Here is a 16,793-nt window from a genome sequence, read left to right as displayed (position 1 = left end):
AATACTAGATTATTCATTAAAATAACATTTTCAAATAATGTAGGCCTAAAAATAAAACCTATTTTTAGACCACATATTTCATATCTTCTTATTAAAGCTATTCATGCAATAGAAAAACCATCAAAAGTATTACAATATATCCTAAAAGGCCATAGTTTCTGATTAACATATAGTAAAAGATTTCTTCTGAATTTTTCTACAGTTCTCAACAACTCCTCAGTTTGCACAATTATTTCCGTCATTTATCATAACCTCAATGTGATGTACGAGCAGAGAAGAAGCAAAGTGAACAAAACCATGCTGAGATTTTTATTCAAGTCTCAACTACGTTATAGAAATGCTTTACCAATTTACATAGCACTAAAAACACATGATGTATGCACATAAAAAAGTCAAAATAGGCTGCAGCTACATGAGATCTCAATAGCTTCAGAGGGCAGCGTTCAGGTTTTTTCCCCCCAATTCATCATGATCCATTGAAAGCAGACACTACAGAGGAGAGTGTATGGTGCTTAACTGCACAGCAATTATTTTTAGAGACAAAACTGTGATCCTATGAAAACAAAGGCAATTAAAAAGGAGGTGGACCTCAGTTAAAAAACAGATTTTTAGTGACTCTTTACATTTCAGACTGTATCAACTGGACTTAAGACCAGATATTTAAATAGTTAACACAGAAGACTCATAAACAGGACTGTACCACTCTGGCAATGTCACACACAGAAAAGAGGCCTTGGTGATGTTTGGCAGGTTTTATAAAAGGAAGTAAACAGATGTAAGGGTTTACACAAAAAGTCCTTAGAGAAAAAAAGAAAAAAGTTTTCTCTCCAAGTCGTCCTGGTCTCTGTTTAAAATAAGCTTTGTTCCATTTCATTCTGGTTGCGAGAGCTAAAAAAAACAGAAAAAAGAGTGATGATTTCTTTTTAATATGTGGGCGCAGTTTGAACGTAGACGGACGACGAGGCAGGAGCTGGAGTTTAAGTTGAACGCTGAACAAAATGAGAAGGAAATTCATTAACAATAAAAAGAAAGTTTTCATTTAACGGTGAGAAACAATGGACCAACAGACTGAGTGGATGGCTTTCTGACTTGATACCAGTGTACCACAAAAAAGTCCAAAGCACCCTCTATTTTTGTAACAGGTGCTGCAGGAAATGCTGGGTGCGTGTGGCAATGCTGCTGAGCCGAGAGCGGCGTCCGATCGTCAAGCAGAGGCCACCGTCTTTTAGCACTTGGTCCGCTGCCAGTGGTTGCAGAGAGTCTTTTAGGTTTCTATAGCGGCCGGTTCTGGCTCTGCTGAGACCGAACCGTCTGCTTCCTCATATGTGGGTGTCTGTTGTGGAGCTGGGCTGTCTGAACTGGGCCTAGAGAGAAAATAACACTTCAGCAGCAGCAGCAAGTGTACTGAAAATTAAGCCATGCATCTGTTTCCATTTTAAAACAATGTTCCAATATGGCATTAATGAATAAGAGCGATCTGATGCATGTTGACCCAAACCTGTTTGGACTTGAACTTTGGCCGTCATTGTTCTCCTCTTTCAGAGGCGATTTGGGCTTTTCGTCTTCCTCTGCATTCTCTTTTTTCTCCTCCGATTCCCCATTCACAGGTGTGGATTCTACAAAAGACATTCAGACTTAGAAACGGCTGCAGTGAGAGTAAAACTCAATCTGAAATGTTTTTCATACCAGTGTTTTCTGACTGCTTTTCATCATTCTCCGTTTCTTTGTTCTCTATTTGAGGCTTAGCTGGCAGCTCTGGTTTTCCCACGAAGCGAAGTTTTAACTTGTTGTAGACGTCGCTGGCCTTCTCCATGACTGCAGTGCTGGCTTTATACCGCCGAATCTGATAAGTGATTTTTTTATTTAAGATGTTGAGAGAAAAATGGATTATTATGAAAGAATCAGTCAAATTGCACAAGATGAAAATATACAGCATAAAAACAATGCATATCCAGCTGAAACTAGATATTTACATGCGTTCTGCATGTTACTGCCTCTGCAAACTACATTTTGTGATGGCTTCTTCCTCTCTGTGAGGCCTTTTAGCCCATGTCATTACAGGGCTGGTTTTAAGGTGTTTAATGTGTGCTATTGTTCTGGGGTGAAAACACACATTTCAGACCAAAATGTGTTCATCTCTGGGACACAGGACCCATTTCCTTTGCAAAGAAAACACTGGCTAGACATTCCCATGATATTTATACTTGTTTATAAGTTCAATGTGAAATCTTCAGACTTCTGGAATTATCTGTCCAAAATGTTCATGTATCCTGACAGATTTCTTTTAATTTTGCCACACAAGGAAGCAGTACGTTTGAGGTTTTGTTTCAAAAATGCCTTCACTGGGGTCTCTTTGTTTAACTGAAATATTCTGAGTTAAAAAAAAAATTATATAAAAAAAATATTTAGACAAAAAGGCTATTTACGTTTTTGTCTGTGTATGTAAATATCTGGTTTCAACTGGAGGCCATTGTGTTTTTTTTATGTATGAATGCAGAATGAATTATCCCACAGAAAATGCACAGCAAGCAGCACCTTTTTTAGTGTGGCAATAACTTCAGCATTTTTATGGAGAATCTGGCTGGTGACAGGTACAGCTTCAAGCTCTTCGAGTGCTTTTAGACAACGCTCAATGTCCTAGAATGCAACAAAAACATCCATCCATTAATGTTTCATGGCAACACAAAGATATAAAGGAAGCTACATTTTGTGCCACTTACTGGGTTGTCCACTTTAAGTGCAAATTTAATGTCTGTGTGGAGTTTCTGTAGCCTTTCCTCTGGTGATGGCTCTAGATATTGATGAAGAAAAAAATTAGTGTATACTTGTGAAAAAAATGAAAAAGCAGTCCTGATAAATGAATATGTTTGATCTGAACCATCCCAGTGTAGTTCTGTGTTTAGGATTCCTCTTGACCTGTCTGCTGTGTCCCTTGGTCTTCATGATGCTGTTTTTCTCTTAACAGGACTCTTTAATAAATAGGTAACTTTTGAAGATAATTACATCATGCACTAGATTTGATTGAGCAGCGTGACAATAAAGGGAAGAAGACGTTTACAGATACAACATGTCTAAATGAAAAGAGCTCCAGTGGGCATGAATATTTTAAAAGGGATTTTAATAAGAAGAATTTGCAGTTTTCTTAGCCTAATAACAGTGAGTGATAACCAGATGCAGAGCAGATTAAACTATGACTGCTTCTGACCTTTTTTCTTTTCCACTTTCTTCTCGGGTGGCCTCTCTGATCGGCGTTTGGGCTTTTCAGGCTTAGACCTAAGTCAGACACAACGGCGTGATCAGTGTCCTTTAATATTTAATCAAGTTCTTCTAATGACATCTGCATTCTGTGGTCTGTTCCCTTTCTGTCCGCTCACCTCGCTCTGGACTTGTCCTCCGCCCGTCTGGCTTTCTTCTCTTTCAGCTCCTTCTCCTTTCTTTCTTTTCTTTCCTTCTCCTTCTTTATTCTTGCCTTCTGTTTGTCTACTTTCTTTGATGTTCTTTTCACCTTTTTGACAGAAAAAAAGAAAGAAAATGTTTTACCTAAACTATTATGCAATAAAAAAAATAATAATTTATGGTAATTCGCAAAGGAAGCTTACCTCTGCTGGAGGTGGAGAATCAGAGTCAGAGGGTGCGGGGATCGGGGGCGGAGGCGGTTTCTTGGACTTCTTCAGCGGATGATCGTCTATACCTTCATCCGAGCTGCTACTGCTGTCACTATCACTCTCTTTTTTGACCTTTTCTTTGTCTTTTTTCTTTTTCTCCTCCTCCTCCTTCTCTCTCTCACGTAGCCGGCGGAGCTCCTCAGCCTCCTCCTTTTTCCGCCGCTCCTCAAGCTCTCGTCTGCGCTCCTCATCTCGTTTCTTCCATTCACTGATGCGGTCCGGTTCACTGTCACTGTACGCAGTTGGGGGGAAACTATTCAGCTGCTTAATTTGATTTTCATATTAAAAATAATCAGCAATTTAACGTAATAATTTATCAAAAATAATAAAAAGAGCAGCCTGACCTGTCGCTGTCGGAGGATGATGACGGTGCTCGTTTAGCTGGGGCAGGTTTGGGTTTTCTTGCTCGAGGCTTAGGAGCGGCTTTCTCTGTGAATCCAGGAAAACAAGCACTCAGTACAAATAAATCAAATTCACAAATAAGAAAAGCTTAGAATCTTTTTCCTAAGTATTTTGGATGAAATGGATTCAGAACTCGTACCTTTCTTGCGAGGCTGCGGGCCCTTGCGGGGAGGCGGATCAGACTCTGACTCTGACTTTGAGCCAGACTGGGACTCGGAGCCGGACAGAGCCGGCCGTGGCTTCTCGTCCTCAGAGTCGCTGTCTGCGACTTTCTTCTCTGACCCTGATCCCGACTCTGAATCCGAGTCAGAAGAACCTTTCTGGAGAACCCGGGAGAATACGGTGGAGAGTAAGTAGAATGTTTCTTGATAATAAACACAAAATAAACTAAAAATAACGAGTAAAACAGGGTTTATGCTTCACCTTCTTCTTCCCTCTGCCACCGGCTTTCTTTCCTCCTCGTCCACCGGATTTCTTCTCTGGAGTAAAATCCTAGAGAATGAAAAATAAAGGCCAAATTCATGTTGTAAGGTACTCTTTGTCTCCACAGTTAGCATTCATAACACGATGTGTACGAGTGACCAAATTACCTTGTCGCTGTTTTTGCCAGAGTCAGACTCTGAAGCCGTCGGTTCTGATTCAGATGGAGACCTGCTCTCCTCTTCGTCTCTGTCGCTGGAGGAGCCTCGCGCTTTTTTTGGAGGAGGAGGCCGCTTAAAATAAATATTAAGAAAGAGTTGTTTTTTAATTAATTTGATTTTTTTAATGGCTTCCTCGTGTGTATATTCTTCTTTAAGCAAATAAAGGTGGGGGAAAAAAAATCTTATTTCAAATTAGTGCACTTATGGGGCCCCAAGCCCCTTTTTATAAAATCATATCCACTTTCTCTTCAGCTCAAAAACGTTATTAGAAAAGTATTTCCATTATAAATTTTCAAACACTTTGTTTACCTTGGGAGCCTGTGGCTTTCGCTTTATCCCACCTCCCCTCCCTCTGTTGTCACTCCCAGAATCTGACTCGTCCTCGCTGCCGGAGTCGGCTTTTTGAGGAACTGGAGCGTCTTCATCGTCATCCTCTTCGCCACTTCCCCCTCCTTCTCCTCCTGCTGCTTCATTGCCCTCACTATCAGATGAGCTAGCCTGCTGCAGAAATACACCAGTAAAGACATTAACTAACATGTATGTCCTAAAACAACCCAACATAACTTCAGAGAAGATTTAAAACTAACAAAAACTGTTTTTTTCTTATGGAAAGTCAGCATTAGGCTTGGCATTTTTATCAGTTACGGGAGGTACTAAAGTTTTAAAAGTTAGGATTTTAAACCATTAAAATTTTCCATTATTCAGGTACTATGGCTTAAAGTGTGGCAGACAACCTGATAATAATTCTAATGATCAATATATTGTTTTCGCAGTAGTAAAAACAACCGGTTCCTTATATGAGAGTCCACTCTCACTTCTGGAAGCTTCAAGATTTTAAAGTTCCAGCTGACTTACTGCAGGTGGAGCACTGTAGGAGGCATGTGGATTGTTCTGGATCTCCCATAAACCTTCATTGAATCCCTTCCTTTTGTTGGGCTTGCCGTAGCGCTCTCGGTACTTTTCATATGGGAAAAGGTCTTTAGCTGCAAGGAATGCTCTGTGCCACAGACACACACAAAAAAAATCTGTTGAAAATTAAATGGCTGAAAAATATGCTAGCAGTTCAGGTGACAGAATAGTTCAACTTGCATACAGAAAGGTTTATACTGATGAGACTTTAAAGTGAGATATTCTGTCCCCTGCTGGTGACTTCATGCATTGCCTGTGTCATCTTGTCAAATAATGTGTCAAAAAAAAATCTCTTGTTCCACCATTAAAACTCCACTTAAGCAGCTAATACGATACATCACAAGTCACGATTTAATCAAATCTAATTTATACCTTACAGGCTTAGACTTAAAAGAATTAAACACAGTTGTAATACATTTATCTAAAAGGCATAAATGCTAATGCTACTTGAACCATCTTATAAATGCACCATATTTAGCTATGCAAATTTTAATTTTAGAGATCCACTAATCAATATAGCAGAAATTGGATTTGACCAATCTGCGTTACACTCAGATACTAAAATATATATTTTTTACGATAACATTCATTAGAAATATCAAAACTAATCATTCCCTCCATTTTTGATGTACAAACTCACCAACTATGATTGTGTTTTTGATAGGCTTTTTAAAAATGGAATACGGAAGTTTCAATGAATAAGTAGCTGTAATCTAGTAATTTCTTAATTTTATTTTTGATTCAAAATTACTCTCATCAAAGAACATGTAAAACATGTTTTCTCTATTTATGTTAGTTCTTTGGGGGAAAATCTGACTAAGTCCAAAGTAAATAAATAAAAAAACAGAACATCATAAATGGCCAGAAAAAGTTTTATCAGTGCATCAGAGATGGTTTTTCATGAATTAAATGAAAGGCTTAGAAGAAAACTTTAAAAATAATTACAATTTCAGTCAATATTATATCAAAAGGTATAATAATGCTGAACAATGCACTTACGTTTCATGAGTCCCAAAGAAGAAAATAGGGATTTTATTAGGTGGTGGTTTCACAGCTCCATCAGCCACATCTTCAATCTGTAACCAAGCACAATATCTAAGCAACAACTCAAACATTACTCTGTCATCATGTCCGAATCCCCATCAATAAAAAGTGCTGTTGGAGAAGAGCTCAGATATACGCGCTTGGACACCATAGAGAGGGATTTATGATCCAGGAAACAAGCCACAGTTATCTCAAACGTCATTTCCAAATTAACAACGTTAGCTCCGCTTGTAAATTTTTCCCTAGCAGATTAGGCCAGCATCACATGCAAATTTCACCGCCCTAACTCTTGACTATAGGCTTTTATAAAAAAGCAATTGCTAGCTCTCACAAGTTAAGTGACGTATGTGTTTATTTATGTATTTCATATATTGAAGAGATACAGAAGAGAGGCTTCCACAGCGTCCCATGCAGAACAGCCCACCCCCTCCTCCTCCGGCTGCTTACTTACCCTAGCTGGCCAGTGGGGGTATCCCTTCATTTTAGCGAAGACCAGGTCTCCGGCCTGGAAGTTGTGTGGCATTGTCCCACCTCTCCGTGCAGCCTGGGTTTTAAAAGCGTTCGGCTGTCAATTTGCTGTTTGTGTCTCTCTTGGTCTAATGTTTTCAGGTTGACATGAAACCTGGAAACGATGGAGTCAACTAACGAGCTAGCTGCATTCTAACCGAGCTCGGCGTTAACGCGAGAAGAGACTCCGAGAACAGTAGAGAAGGAGTGTAGCAAATACTTCCGCTCAGGGAACATAAATTGCCTTCAAAATAAAAGACTTGATAAATTTGTGTAAAGCAGATTTTACTTTGGTTTAATTTAATCGAAACACAAATAGAGAATTCTTCTTACAACATTTCAGTTTTAAAACTCATTATTAGGCTGTCAAAAGCAGTCAAAAGCGTAGGCCTATTGGCAATAGGCCTACGCACTTTACATTTTTTTATCACCGTTTATTATGAATGCCATATATACACATTTTTGTATTTATAATACCAATTGATTACTTTACACACGTTCCAGGAACATTAGATTTTTTTTCACTTTGAAAACACATGGAATAGGAATGTCTTTTTAAACATAAACTTGCTAAGTCAGTACAGAAATTTGTTAATTAGCAACTGCTATAGTCTAGTAGTTTAATAACATGTATGTAATGTACAAAAACTGTCTCAATAAATAAATAAATAAATAAATAAATAAATAAATAAATAAGTCACACTAGTTGCCCTAAAGAATTAAAAAGATCTGCTCTTGTAAAACCTGGCGGTCCTGTCTAAAGGTCATGACTTTTGGAGTTTTGCAAGGGTATTGCACACACTGTAAAAACAAAGACAAAATTGGTGAGTATACTCTTTAAAAACAAACAAAACCCAGACAGACATTTAATGGTGTTCGAATGTTTTGTAATTTCTTAGCTTGAGTGTCTGATTGATATTCTGTCACAAGAAAAAATATTTAAAGGAAACGCATGGCTCCTAAGTTTAAACTAGTGTCACAAAGAAACTTGGCATTATTGTACTTCACTTCATTATTGCTAGTTGCTGATTCCAGAGCGAAAAAAAGTAAAACTGTAAAATGTGTATCATAATTGTAGCCGATTATGATATACATTTAGCTCACTTCTGAGCTACAATAGCCCTTAAAAACTAGGCTAAAAATAATAAAGAACCATCTGTTTTTAAATACACATGTACAAACAAATGGATGTTTTACAGTTTTTTTTTATTTAAATAATTGCATTGGATTTCTACGACAGAAATAGAAGTAAATGTATCCATCCTCTATACAAAAGTTTTGCGTTTGTTTGTTTTACTTAAAAATAGAAATAAAGTTCTGGTACTTTTAAAGCCACAGATGTTTATGAAAAGTCTTTTAAAAAATTAACTAAATTAAAATAAATAATTAAAATAAACTCTAACATTTTATTTAGAAGGACAGAAGGCAGCAAATGTTTTTTTGTTTGTAAAAGCTGCGGACTTTTACACAGTAAAAATGTCGGATTTATTTTCCAGTCGAATAGTCCCTTTACTACAGGAAGTACAGATGTAAAATATTTTGAAGAGCTTCACATCCGAATAAAGCAGTCGGAAATCCCGCCTCTCCTGCGCCACGATTGGTTGACTCCCCTTCTTGGCTTCTTGTCGCCCAATGACAGGTTACAATGTGGAAAGCTCAGTTGACCTCCCCCCAAATTCACCTCTAATGAGAAGCCATGTTTCGCTTGTTAAGAAGCGCCCAGCAGTTTAACTGCAACCTCCTGACTCTTCAGAGACTCCACGCCAACTCAAAACTCTCCATTTGTACCTCCAAGATGGCCGGCTCGGAGTTCCGGATTGAGCGGGACACGTTTGGCGAGCTCAAGGTCCCCGCTGACAAGTACTACGGCGCTCAGACTGTCAGATCCACCCTGAACTTCAAGATTGGGGGACCCAGTGAGAGAATGCCAATCCAAGTGATCAAGGCCTTCGGGATCCTGAAGAGAGCAGCTGCTGAGGTAAACAAAGACTACGGCCTGGACCCTAAGCTGGCAGATGCCATTGTAAAAGCTGCAGATGAGGTTTCAGCAGGTAAACTGGATGATCATTTCCCTCTGGTGGTGTGGCAGACCGGATCAGGGACTCAGACCAACATGAACGTAAATGAGGTGATCAGCAACAGGGCTATTGAGATACTGGGAGGAAAACTGGGCTCTAAGGATCCAGTTCACCCAAATGATCACGTCAATAAGAGTCAGAGCTCCAATGACACCTTCCCCACTGCCATGCACATAGCTGTGGCTACAGAGGTCCACCATGTCCTACTGCCCGGCCTGCAGACCCTGCACGATGCCCTAGCTGCCAAGGCTGAAGAGTTCAAAGATATTATCAAGATCGGACGCACCCACACCCAGGACGCCGTCCCGCTGTCGCTCGGACAGGAGTTCAGCGCGTACGTCCAGCAGGTGAAGTACAGCATCGAGAGGGTGAAGGCCGCCATGCCCAGGGTGTACGAGCTGGCAGCAGGGGGTACGGCGGTCGGGACAGGACTCAACACCCGCATCGGCTTTGCAGAGAAGGTCGCGGCTACAGTCGCCTCCCTCACCGGCCTCCCATTCATCACCGCCCCCAACAAGTTTGAAGCCCTGGCGGCTCACGACGCGCTGGTGGAGCTCAGCGGAGCTCTGAACACGGTGGCCGTCAGCATGATGAAGGTCGCTAACGACATCCGATTCCTGGGGTCAGGACCCCGCTCCGGCCTGGGGGAGCTCATCTTACCGGAGAACGAGCCCGGGAGCAGCATCATGCCGGGCAAAGTGAACCCCACCCAGTGTGAGGCCATGACCATGGTGGCCGCCCAGGTGATGGGGAACCACGTGGCCGTGACAGTGGGGGGAAGCAACGGACACTTTGAGCTCAACGTCTTCAAGCCCATGATGGTGAAGAACGTCCTGAACTCGGCTCGACTGCTCGGCGACGCCTCTGTCTCCTTCACCAACAACTGCGTGGTGGGCATCCAGGCCAACACGGAGAGGATCAACAAGCTCATGAACGAGTCCCTCATGCTGGTCACGGCCCTCAACCCGCACATCGGCTACGACAAAGCCGCGACCATCGCCAAGACGGCTCACAAGAAGGGCTCCACGCTGAAGGCCGTGGCCGTGGAGCTGGGCTACCTGACCGAGGAGCAGTTTGATCAGTGGGTAAAGCCCAGTGAAATGCTTGGGCCAAAGTGAACTGTGAAAACACTACCACAGCCTTGGAAATTGTTGAACTCGATGAAAATAACTTTCTAAATCCTTACATCTCTTAATAAAAACAGCAAGATTTCTGTTGTTTTCCGTTTTGCATACATTGAGACTTAACCTCTTATGTATTATTGATTTAAAGACCTCAGCATCCAGAATGTGGTGTCAGTAAATCCGTTAATGTACAAAGTTGTATTCTGTACGTTTAGATTCACAATGTTTTTCTTTTAAATATGAATTCAGTAAAGTTTTTCATGTTTAAAGACTATGCAGATGTGCCATATTAGCAGGGTCCCATTGAAAGATTAAAAAAAAATATATTTATCCTGATTACATTTGTTTTCTTTAAAACATTATACCAGTGAAGTATTAGGAGGTTAAAAACAAAAGAGCACATTAAAAAGGATATTAAATACTTTATTGTGCACAGTAACAACCAAGGAATGAATGCCAGTTTAAGCCTAACAATGGCATTTTAGAAACATGCAAAAAAATTTGTTTTTAAAGTACAAGGATTGAGGGGAAAAAAACGCAGCTTGTTTTTTACTTGGTCCAGCTGACTTTTGGAATATCGTAATGCTCCGTAAGAGTGTCCAGGTGGCGATTGAAATCCTGCGCAGAAATAAAGCAGCAGCCTTAAAGATATACACTTAACATTTGCACTTAATTTAAATCAAGACAATTTTATATCTCTATATGACAAAGCAACAAAAAAAAAATACTGGCAATAAAATCTACACGTGATGATGAATAGTTCTCTAAATAAAAATAACCTGACTGAGGTCCATTTTAGATGCCTGGGAAGCAGGATAGAACTGAGACGACTCACCTCAACTCTGTGCTTGTGTGTCTTTGATGCCTTCTTCAAAATTCGCTCCATTTGCTGCAAGAAAAGAGATATGGCAAAATTAGCTTTAAAACAAAAGACCAATTTATTCCCAATGCGATACCTCCTACACACTCATCAAGCTTATCACGACGCAACCTAAAAAAATAGATTGCCAAAATATTTTGTTAATAATGTTTACGCAGTTTTTTTTATCTCATCACTATGAGACAATTTTAAACACACAGTTGTGTGTGTGTGTTGGTAAACTAATGCATCAGTATTTGTTTCAGAACTTATACTTGTGCATGTGCAGGTACTTTAAGTTAAATAAAACTGATCAGCTGTTGCATGATTTCTACCCTTAGACCTGTAGAATATGTCAATAGTTTGCAAAACGACAAAGTTCCTAACGATTGCGCCAGTCAAAGTGCTTGTTTGGTTTTGGGAGGGCAAAAGGGTTTGTTTGACTAATGTTGACAATATCCAATAGCATACTGCTATACTTTGCAGTAAATAATTATTTTCTTCTTAGCTTTTGCTTTTTTGTCAGATTTCAGGTGAAACAAATGTTATCAAACAAAAATAACCTGATTTTTTTTTTTTATATGCAGTTTATAGTTTATTATTTAGCTCAGATGCATTTGGGTTATGTGCATGGGAAAGATTCAAAACAATCGAGCTAGTCCCCCTTTAACTTGCAAAAAAAAAAAAAAAAAACAGTTTTGTTTGGCGTAGTCTATCTCACTACTTCAATATAATTAAAATGCAGTGGCATGACGTTATAAAGGCAGTTCATGCTTGACAAATCTCCAATACGGCTTAGGTGAAACATTTCTGCAAAGAAAAGTGGACCAAAACTCCTCAACAGTAAGACTCACTGCTGGTAAACTCAAACACCTGTTAAAAAGTGGTTGCTATGAGGTTCAGGAGCTATCACTTTTTCTACAAAGGCACTGTAACACTCACCTATTTAATTATGTGTTACACAAATATTAGGGGTAGCAATTTTCTAGACAATGGAGACCAAAAAGGCTTTCTACCAAACCCAATTTTTGCTGTGTGTTTTTATTGTTTATGTCCCAAAACCAGTGACAGCAGCCCAGAGATACTCAGGATTTTCACTTACCCTCTTTTCTTGCATCTTGTCAAAAGCGATTTGTGCTGGCGTCCTTTTGTTGATGTACGCCTTCTTTGTTTTCACCTCCTCGTCATCATCTTGGCTCGTCACAACCTGCTCCAGGCGATGCTTACTCTCTTTACTCTTCTTCTTTTTCCTTCCAAAATAAACATAAAATAAAAATTAGAAAACTCTTAAGTTATCTGAACCACATAACAGATAACTTACGGTATGTGTTTTGTTTTGTTTTTGGCAAAAACAACTTTGCCAAAAAACAACAAAAAGGTGTTTTGTTGCTTTTTTGTTGTCTCTTAACTTATTACAACAAAAAATATAAAAACTTCGTAGAGGAAACTAAAACACATGTGTTGTTGATGCAAAAAAGTACATACGTTTCATGCAGTATGCTACTTCAGCCAAAATTCACTCTATATTTAGCACAGACCCTATAGGCTGGGGTTAAATGTATTTATTTAATTGATTTAGATTCTGTAAGATGGTTTCCCTTTTTAAAAAATGCTTTCATGTAATTTATTGTTACATTTTAAGAGATGCATATTGAAAATATTTTATTGTTTATGGCTTCTAGTAAACAAAAATGTAAAACACAACACTGTTTGGGCAAACATCTGCTTTTTAAAGTAGATAATAAAAGCAATAGTACTAGGCTTGATTTATGGGAGTTACTGAGCAGGTGACTAGTTTCATTTTTAAATTGTGTCAGGTAAATAATAAAATCAAATGTTTCACATATTACATGCTGGTTTTAAATTATTCTGATAATTGTGTAGAATGTCCTAGTCCAAGTTTGAAGAGTTTACATATTGTAGTTTTTAAACAACAGCTGATTAAATACGATCAAGGTAGTGAAAATTAGGTGGAATTGCCGAATCGGAAGCTTCGCATAATTTTAAAAGAATGTTCGAGGCCTAGCTTCTTCTAAAGCATTCAAATGTCATTTGGAGATTTTTAGCAAAAAGAGAAAGAGTTTCACTAATCAAACTTGTGTTCATTTTAAGGAAAACTCAAGTGTATTGTTTATATTTCGAAACTTGTCTTATGCCGTATGGTCGAAACTACGACTTCGGTTACATGAGTGTTTTGTAATTTAACATTAGCACTGCTAGTGCTAATGCTACAAATCCAAAATTTTAAGCTTTCCATAAAAGCAATTCATAATATTGTCATAGAGAGACATATTAACACGTATATGTTCTTGATTTAAATGCCGTTTTTATGCCTACAAATAATAATAATAATAACAAACGTTAACAAAAATACTATGTGGTACTAGCTTACTAGCTGGCTGGCTACAGAGGCTAACGTGTTAACACCAGCTGTTTTTGAGACAGCGACCAGCTGCTGAGTTGTGAAAATGCTTCATTAGGTCTACAACACCTACTTCTTTCCTGCTGAAAGCTCTCCTACTCCCTTTAATTTTAGGGAGCTCTTCTGGGTCTGATCGTACTCGGACATGTTCGAGAACTTTTCCTTCTTCTTCTCCTCCTTTGTTATGATGCCAGTCAGCTGAGCGCATCACTGCTGCCACCTAGTGACTTAAAAATAGGAACAGTTACGCTCATGAATCCGAGTAGTTTTGCCTGTAGTGTTTCATCCCATCCAGTGGGGTGCAGTATATTGTCCCTACAGAGCCAAGGAAAGAACGCAGAAAACGGAAGTTGAATACGGTTATGAATGTCAAATAGTAGCATGGTGTGCTGTGTCTTTAGGTAACCCTGAATAAAAATGTTCGCCTACTGTTTATTTCGGATAGCACCGTCCACTCAGTGCATAAAAAGCAATGCTGGAGCGTTTCTGAGCAGAATAAGCACGGCAAACAGGATACAGACGTGTGGATATGCTAAGAAAGTTGGTGAGTAAATGCAGCATCTCTTCTATATGCTAGTTATTAGTCAAATATCATCAGATCTAATCGGGTCTTGTTCACCGTCTCTCAGTTTCCAAAGGAAAAGGTAAAGGCATGGCGAAAGAAGAACTGAAAGGTCCAGAGGTGTGTAAAGACCCAGTCAGACTTACATCATATGCAGTCGGAGTTAACATCTACAAACAAGGGGAGGACCCTAAAATAAAGCCTCCAGAGGAATATCCCGAGTGGTGAGTACACATGTCACTGTCTTCTGCACAGTTTAGATATGATTTTGATCAGTGCAGTACTTTAAAAAAAAAGTTTGGCATTTTGCAATATTGGTCTTTCTCCTCGTAAAACTCTTTAAGCCATAAAATAAATATATATTTTTGTGGTGTCCGGGTTTCAAATCCCCATACAAGATTTAAAATTCAAATTTGAGAATTTCTTTGGAGTTTTTTTTTTTTTTTTTGTCAGGTTTTGACTGTCTTTTTTCTAGGGATTTCCTTTGTGAGTCCGCTCAATGACTTGTCTGATCAACCTCACCCTCGTGAAAAGAACCACGCATAACACATTTTAAAAGCATGTCACAAGATGTTTGATAACTGTGGATTTAAAAAAAAAATTAAACAGAAGATGAAGAAACCCCTGGCCACTTTAATGGTGGATTTCTTAATTACCCTCGATGGCTCTCCACCTCTGAATCGTGACTATTCTGAGGGCAGTAAAGCAATCTGTGTCTGTGTCCTGTTATCGGAGAGAGCTATACAGAATACTGACAAACTTTGTTAAACAATGTAAGATGGCATGTGAGGTGTTTTTTAGCCTTTCAGTCCCATGAAAAGTTTATCGTGCCATTTTACTATCTTTTAAAACTTTTCCAGCTAACATCTCTGCAGATCCCACACATCCTTAACACAAAGTGTTGTCACCTTCAAGTCAGCGCTACAGACCGCTGTGTGAAAAAGATCAGCCACCGCTGAGACAGTTTCTTCTCCCAGGCTGTCTCTGAGGAACATAGTGATTGCCTTACAGTCTACATAAAATCTGCTTATTTGCAATACCACAACCTGCTTTTCTTCATAGAAATGCCTGTACAAACACATACACACACATAATGTCCTTTTATTTCCTCTAAAGTTTATATATTAATGCCTAACATATGTACACTGAGCGTGTAAAACAGAAGTCAAATTCATCTTGCTTGCACACAATCTTGGCCAATAAAGCTGATTCTGATTCTACTCATGTCAAAATCTGTGCCGTCTGAGCCTGTATTGTTTACAGCAGATAGACATTCCTGGACATCGTTTGGTCACGTGTTAACTTCTTCCTCTTTCTCTTATCACTTGTTCAGGTTGTTCCAGTTGAACTTGGGAAAAGCCAAAAAGCTTCACGAGTTGGAACCTGACACCTGGCAGTACTGGAAGCGTCTGAGGAAGGAGAACATGTGGCACAACAACAAACTGCACAAGGGGAAGAAGATGTAGAACATGGACTCTACTGATCTGCAGCTTGTCTGTGTTTTAGGGACCTGCTTGACACTCTGGAGTGAATAAAAGTGATATGACTCATGTTCACAACTCATGTCTGTAATGATAAGGACTATTTGTCACATGCCATTTACTCACCAAGTTACCTGAAATCATGCTACATGGAAATTGTAGTGAAAAACTGAACAAATTGGTTAATTTCTTTTCAGGTTGCTGCTGTTGAGGAAAGGCTCTACCCAAAGTGACAATGGAGTCCAGTTCAATTAAAGACATTCAGTACAAAATAGTGAAAGGTTCTGTTGGATAACAAAACTTCAGATTTACTGCTATAATAAAATATGAGACATAAAAACATATGTTTTCATCTCTGTACTTGTGTTTTGATGTTCTTTTATAAATCATATTGACGGCACCATTCTGCCTGCGTCTCACTAATTTGCACAGAACTTCGCAAATATCCCAGATAGTTGTAAATTAGATAAATGTTGGTGTATGGTATCTGTTAGTCCTCATAGCAATACGAAAATAAATTCCAGTTCAAATACATACACACCCCTGGAATTATTTACCATTTTGCTTGTTGACTCCTAGAAACATCAGTGCATTTTGGGGACTAATCGATCAACACAACGTGGTGCATGTCTGTAAAGAAAAAGAATAAACACGGATGCCTTAACTTTTTTACGAAATCTAAAATGTCTGCTGTATCTTTGTATTGACACACTCCAGCTCTCTGCCACCATCTTTACTCTAATGCCTCTAAATCAAGTGCGGCCATTTAACTTCAGAGATGTCATATTTTAGTAAATAGAAACCACTTGTGTAGTACTTTATACATGCATCTGCTTGTTAAGGCCTCAAAAGGTTGGTTGGAGAACATTGTTGTACAAACATAAGGAATAGTGTGCAACACTGCAGACGGGTCAAGGATAAACTTGCAGAGTTAAATTACAAAACAAAATCCCCAGCACTGTTCAGTTCATCATTTAGAAAAGAAACAGTGGAACAATTGCAAACCCGGAAAGACCTGACCGTCCCTCTTCAATGACGATGGCTCGGTAAGCATTAATTAGGGAAGCAGTCAAGAGGTTTGGCAACTCTGGAGGAGCTG

At 39.2% G+C, this 16,793-nt stretch overlaps 4 protein-coding genes across 4 annotated transcripts; 2 read left to right on the top strand and 2 right to left on the bottom strand.

Moving 5' to 3' along the window:
• Window positions 1-288: 288 nt before the first annotated feature.
• Window positions 289-7,356, bottom strand: hdgfl2 (HDGF like 2). The gene is made up of 16 exons (XM_014471524.2): window positions 7,113-7,356; window positions 6,617-6,693; window positions 5,564-5,705; window positions 5,018-5,209; window positions 4,658-4,780; window positions 4,491-4,559; window positions 4,207-4,387; window positions 4,010-4,094; window positions 3,600-3,897; window positions 3,375-3,505; window positions 3,206-3,273; window positions 2,721-2,791; window positions 2,536-2,637; window positions 1,687-1,843; window positions 1,499-1,616; window positions 289-1,364 (listed from the first exon to the last, which is right to left on the bottom strand). Exons 1-16 carry the CDS (start codon window positions 7,182-7,184, stop codon window positions 1,265-1,267), a joined length of 1,986 nt encoding a protein of 661 aa, XP_014327010.1. The 5' UTR covers window positions 7,185-7,356; the 3' UTR covers window positions 289-1,264.
• A 1,415-nt stretch (window positions 7,357-8,771) lies between these two features.
• fh (fumarate hydratase) lies at window positions 8,772-10,706 on the top strand. Its single transcript, XM_005806387.3, has one exon. It carries the CDS (start codon window positions 8,865-8,867, stop codon window positions 10,362-10,364), a length of 1,500 nt encoding a protein of 499 aa, XP_005806444.2. The 5' UTR covers window positions 8,772-8,864; the 3' UTR covers window positions 10,365-10,706.
• Window positions 10,707-10,772: 66 nt separating this feature from the next.
• fam32a (family with sequence similarity 32 member A) lies at window positions 10,773-13,851 on the bottom strand. Its single transcript, XM_005806386.2, has 4 exons — window positions 13,725-13,851; window positions 12,332-12,479; window positions 11,206-11,259; window positions 10,773-10,988 (listed from the first exon to the last, which is right to left on the bottom strand). The coding sequence occupies exons 1-4, from the start codon at window positions 13,796-13,798 to the stop codon at window positions 10,920-10,922; spliced, it is 345 nt and encodes a 114-aa protein (XP_005806443.1). The 5' UTR covers window positions 13,799-13,851; the 3' UTR covers window positions 10,773-10,919.
• Window positions 13,852-13,985: 134 nt separating this feature from the next.
• Window positions 13,986-16,094, top strand: mrpl54 (mitochondrial ribosomal protein L54). Its single transcript, XM_005806384.3, has 3 exons — window positions 13,986-14,195; window positions 14,281-14,437; window positions 15,547-16,094. The coding sequence occupies exons 1-3, from the start codon at window positions 14,069-14,071 to the stop codon at window positions 15,677-15,679; spliced, it is 417 nt and encodes a 138-aa protein (XP_005806441.1). The 5' UTR covers window positions 13,986-14,068; the 3' UTR covers window positions 15,680-16,094.
• The last annotated feature ends 699 nt before the right edge of the window (window positions 16,095-16,793 follow it).

Source organism: Xiphophorus maculatus, chromosome 9 (genome assembly GCF_002775205.1).
Source record: "Xiphophorus maculatus strain JP 163 A chromosome 9, X_maculatus-5.0-male, whole genome shotgun sequence".
Classification (NCBI taxonomy): Eukaryota; Metazoa; Chordata; class Actinopteri; order Cyprinodontiformes; family Poeciliidae; genus Xiphophorus; species Xiphophorus maculatus.
Note: the sequence above shows the minus strand (reverse complement) of the source record. Positions and strands in the feature narration are given on the sequence as shown.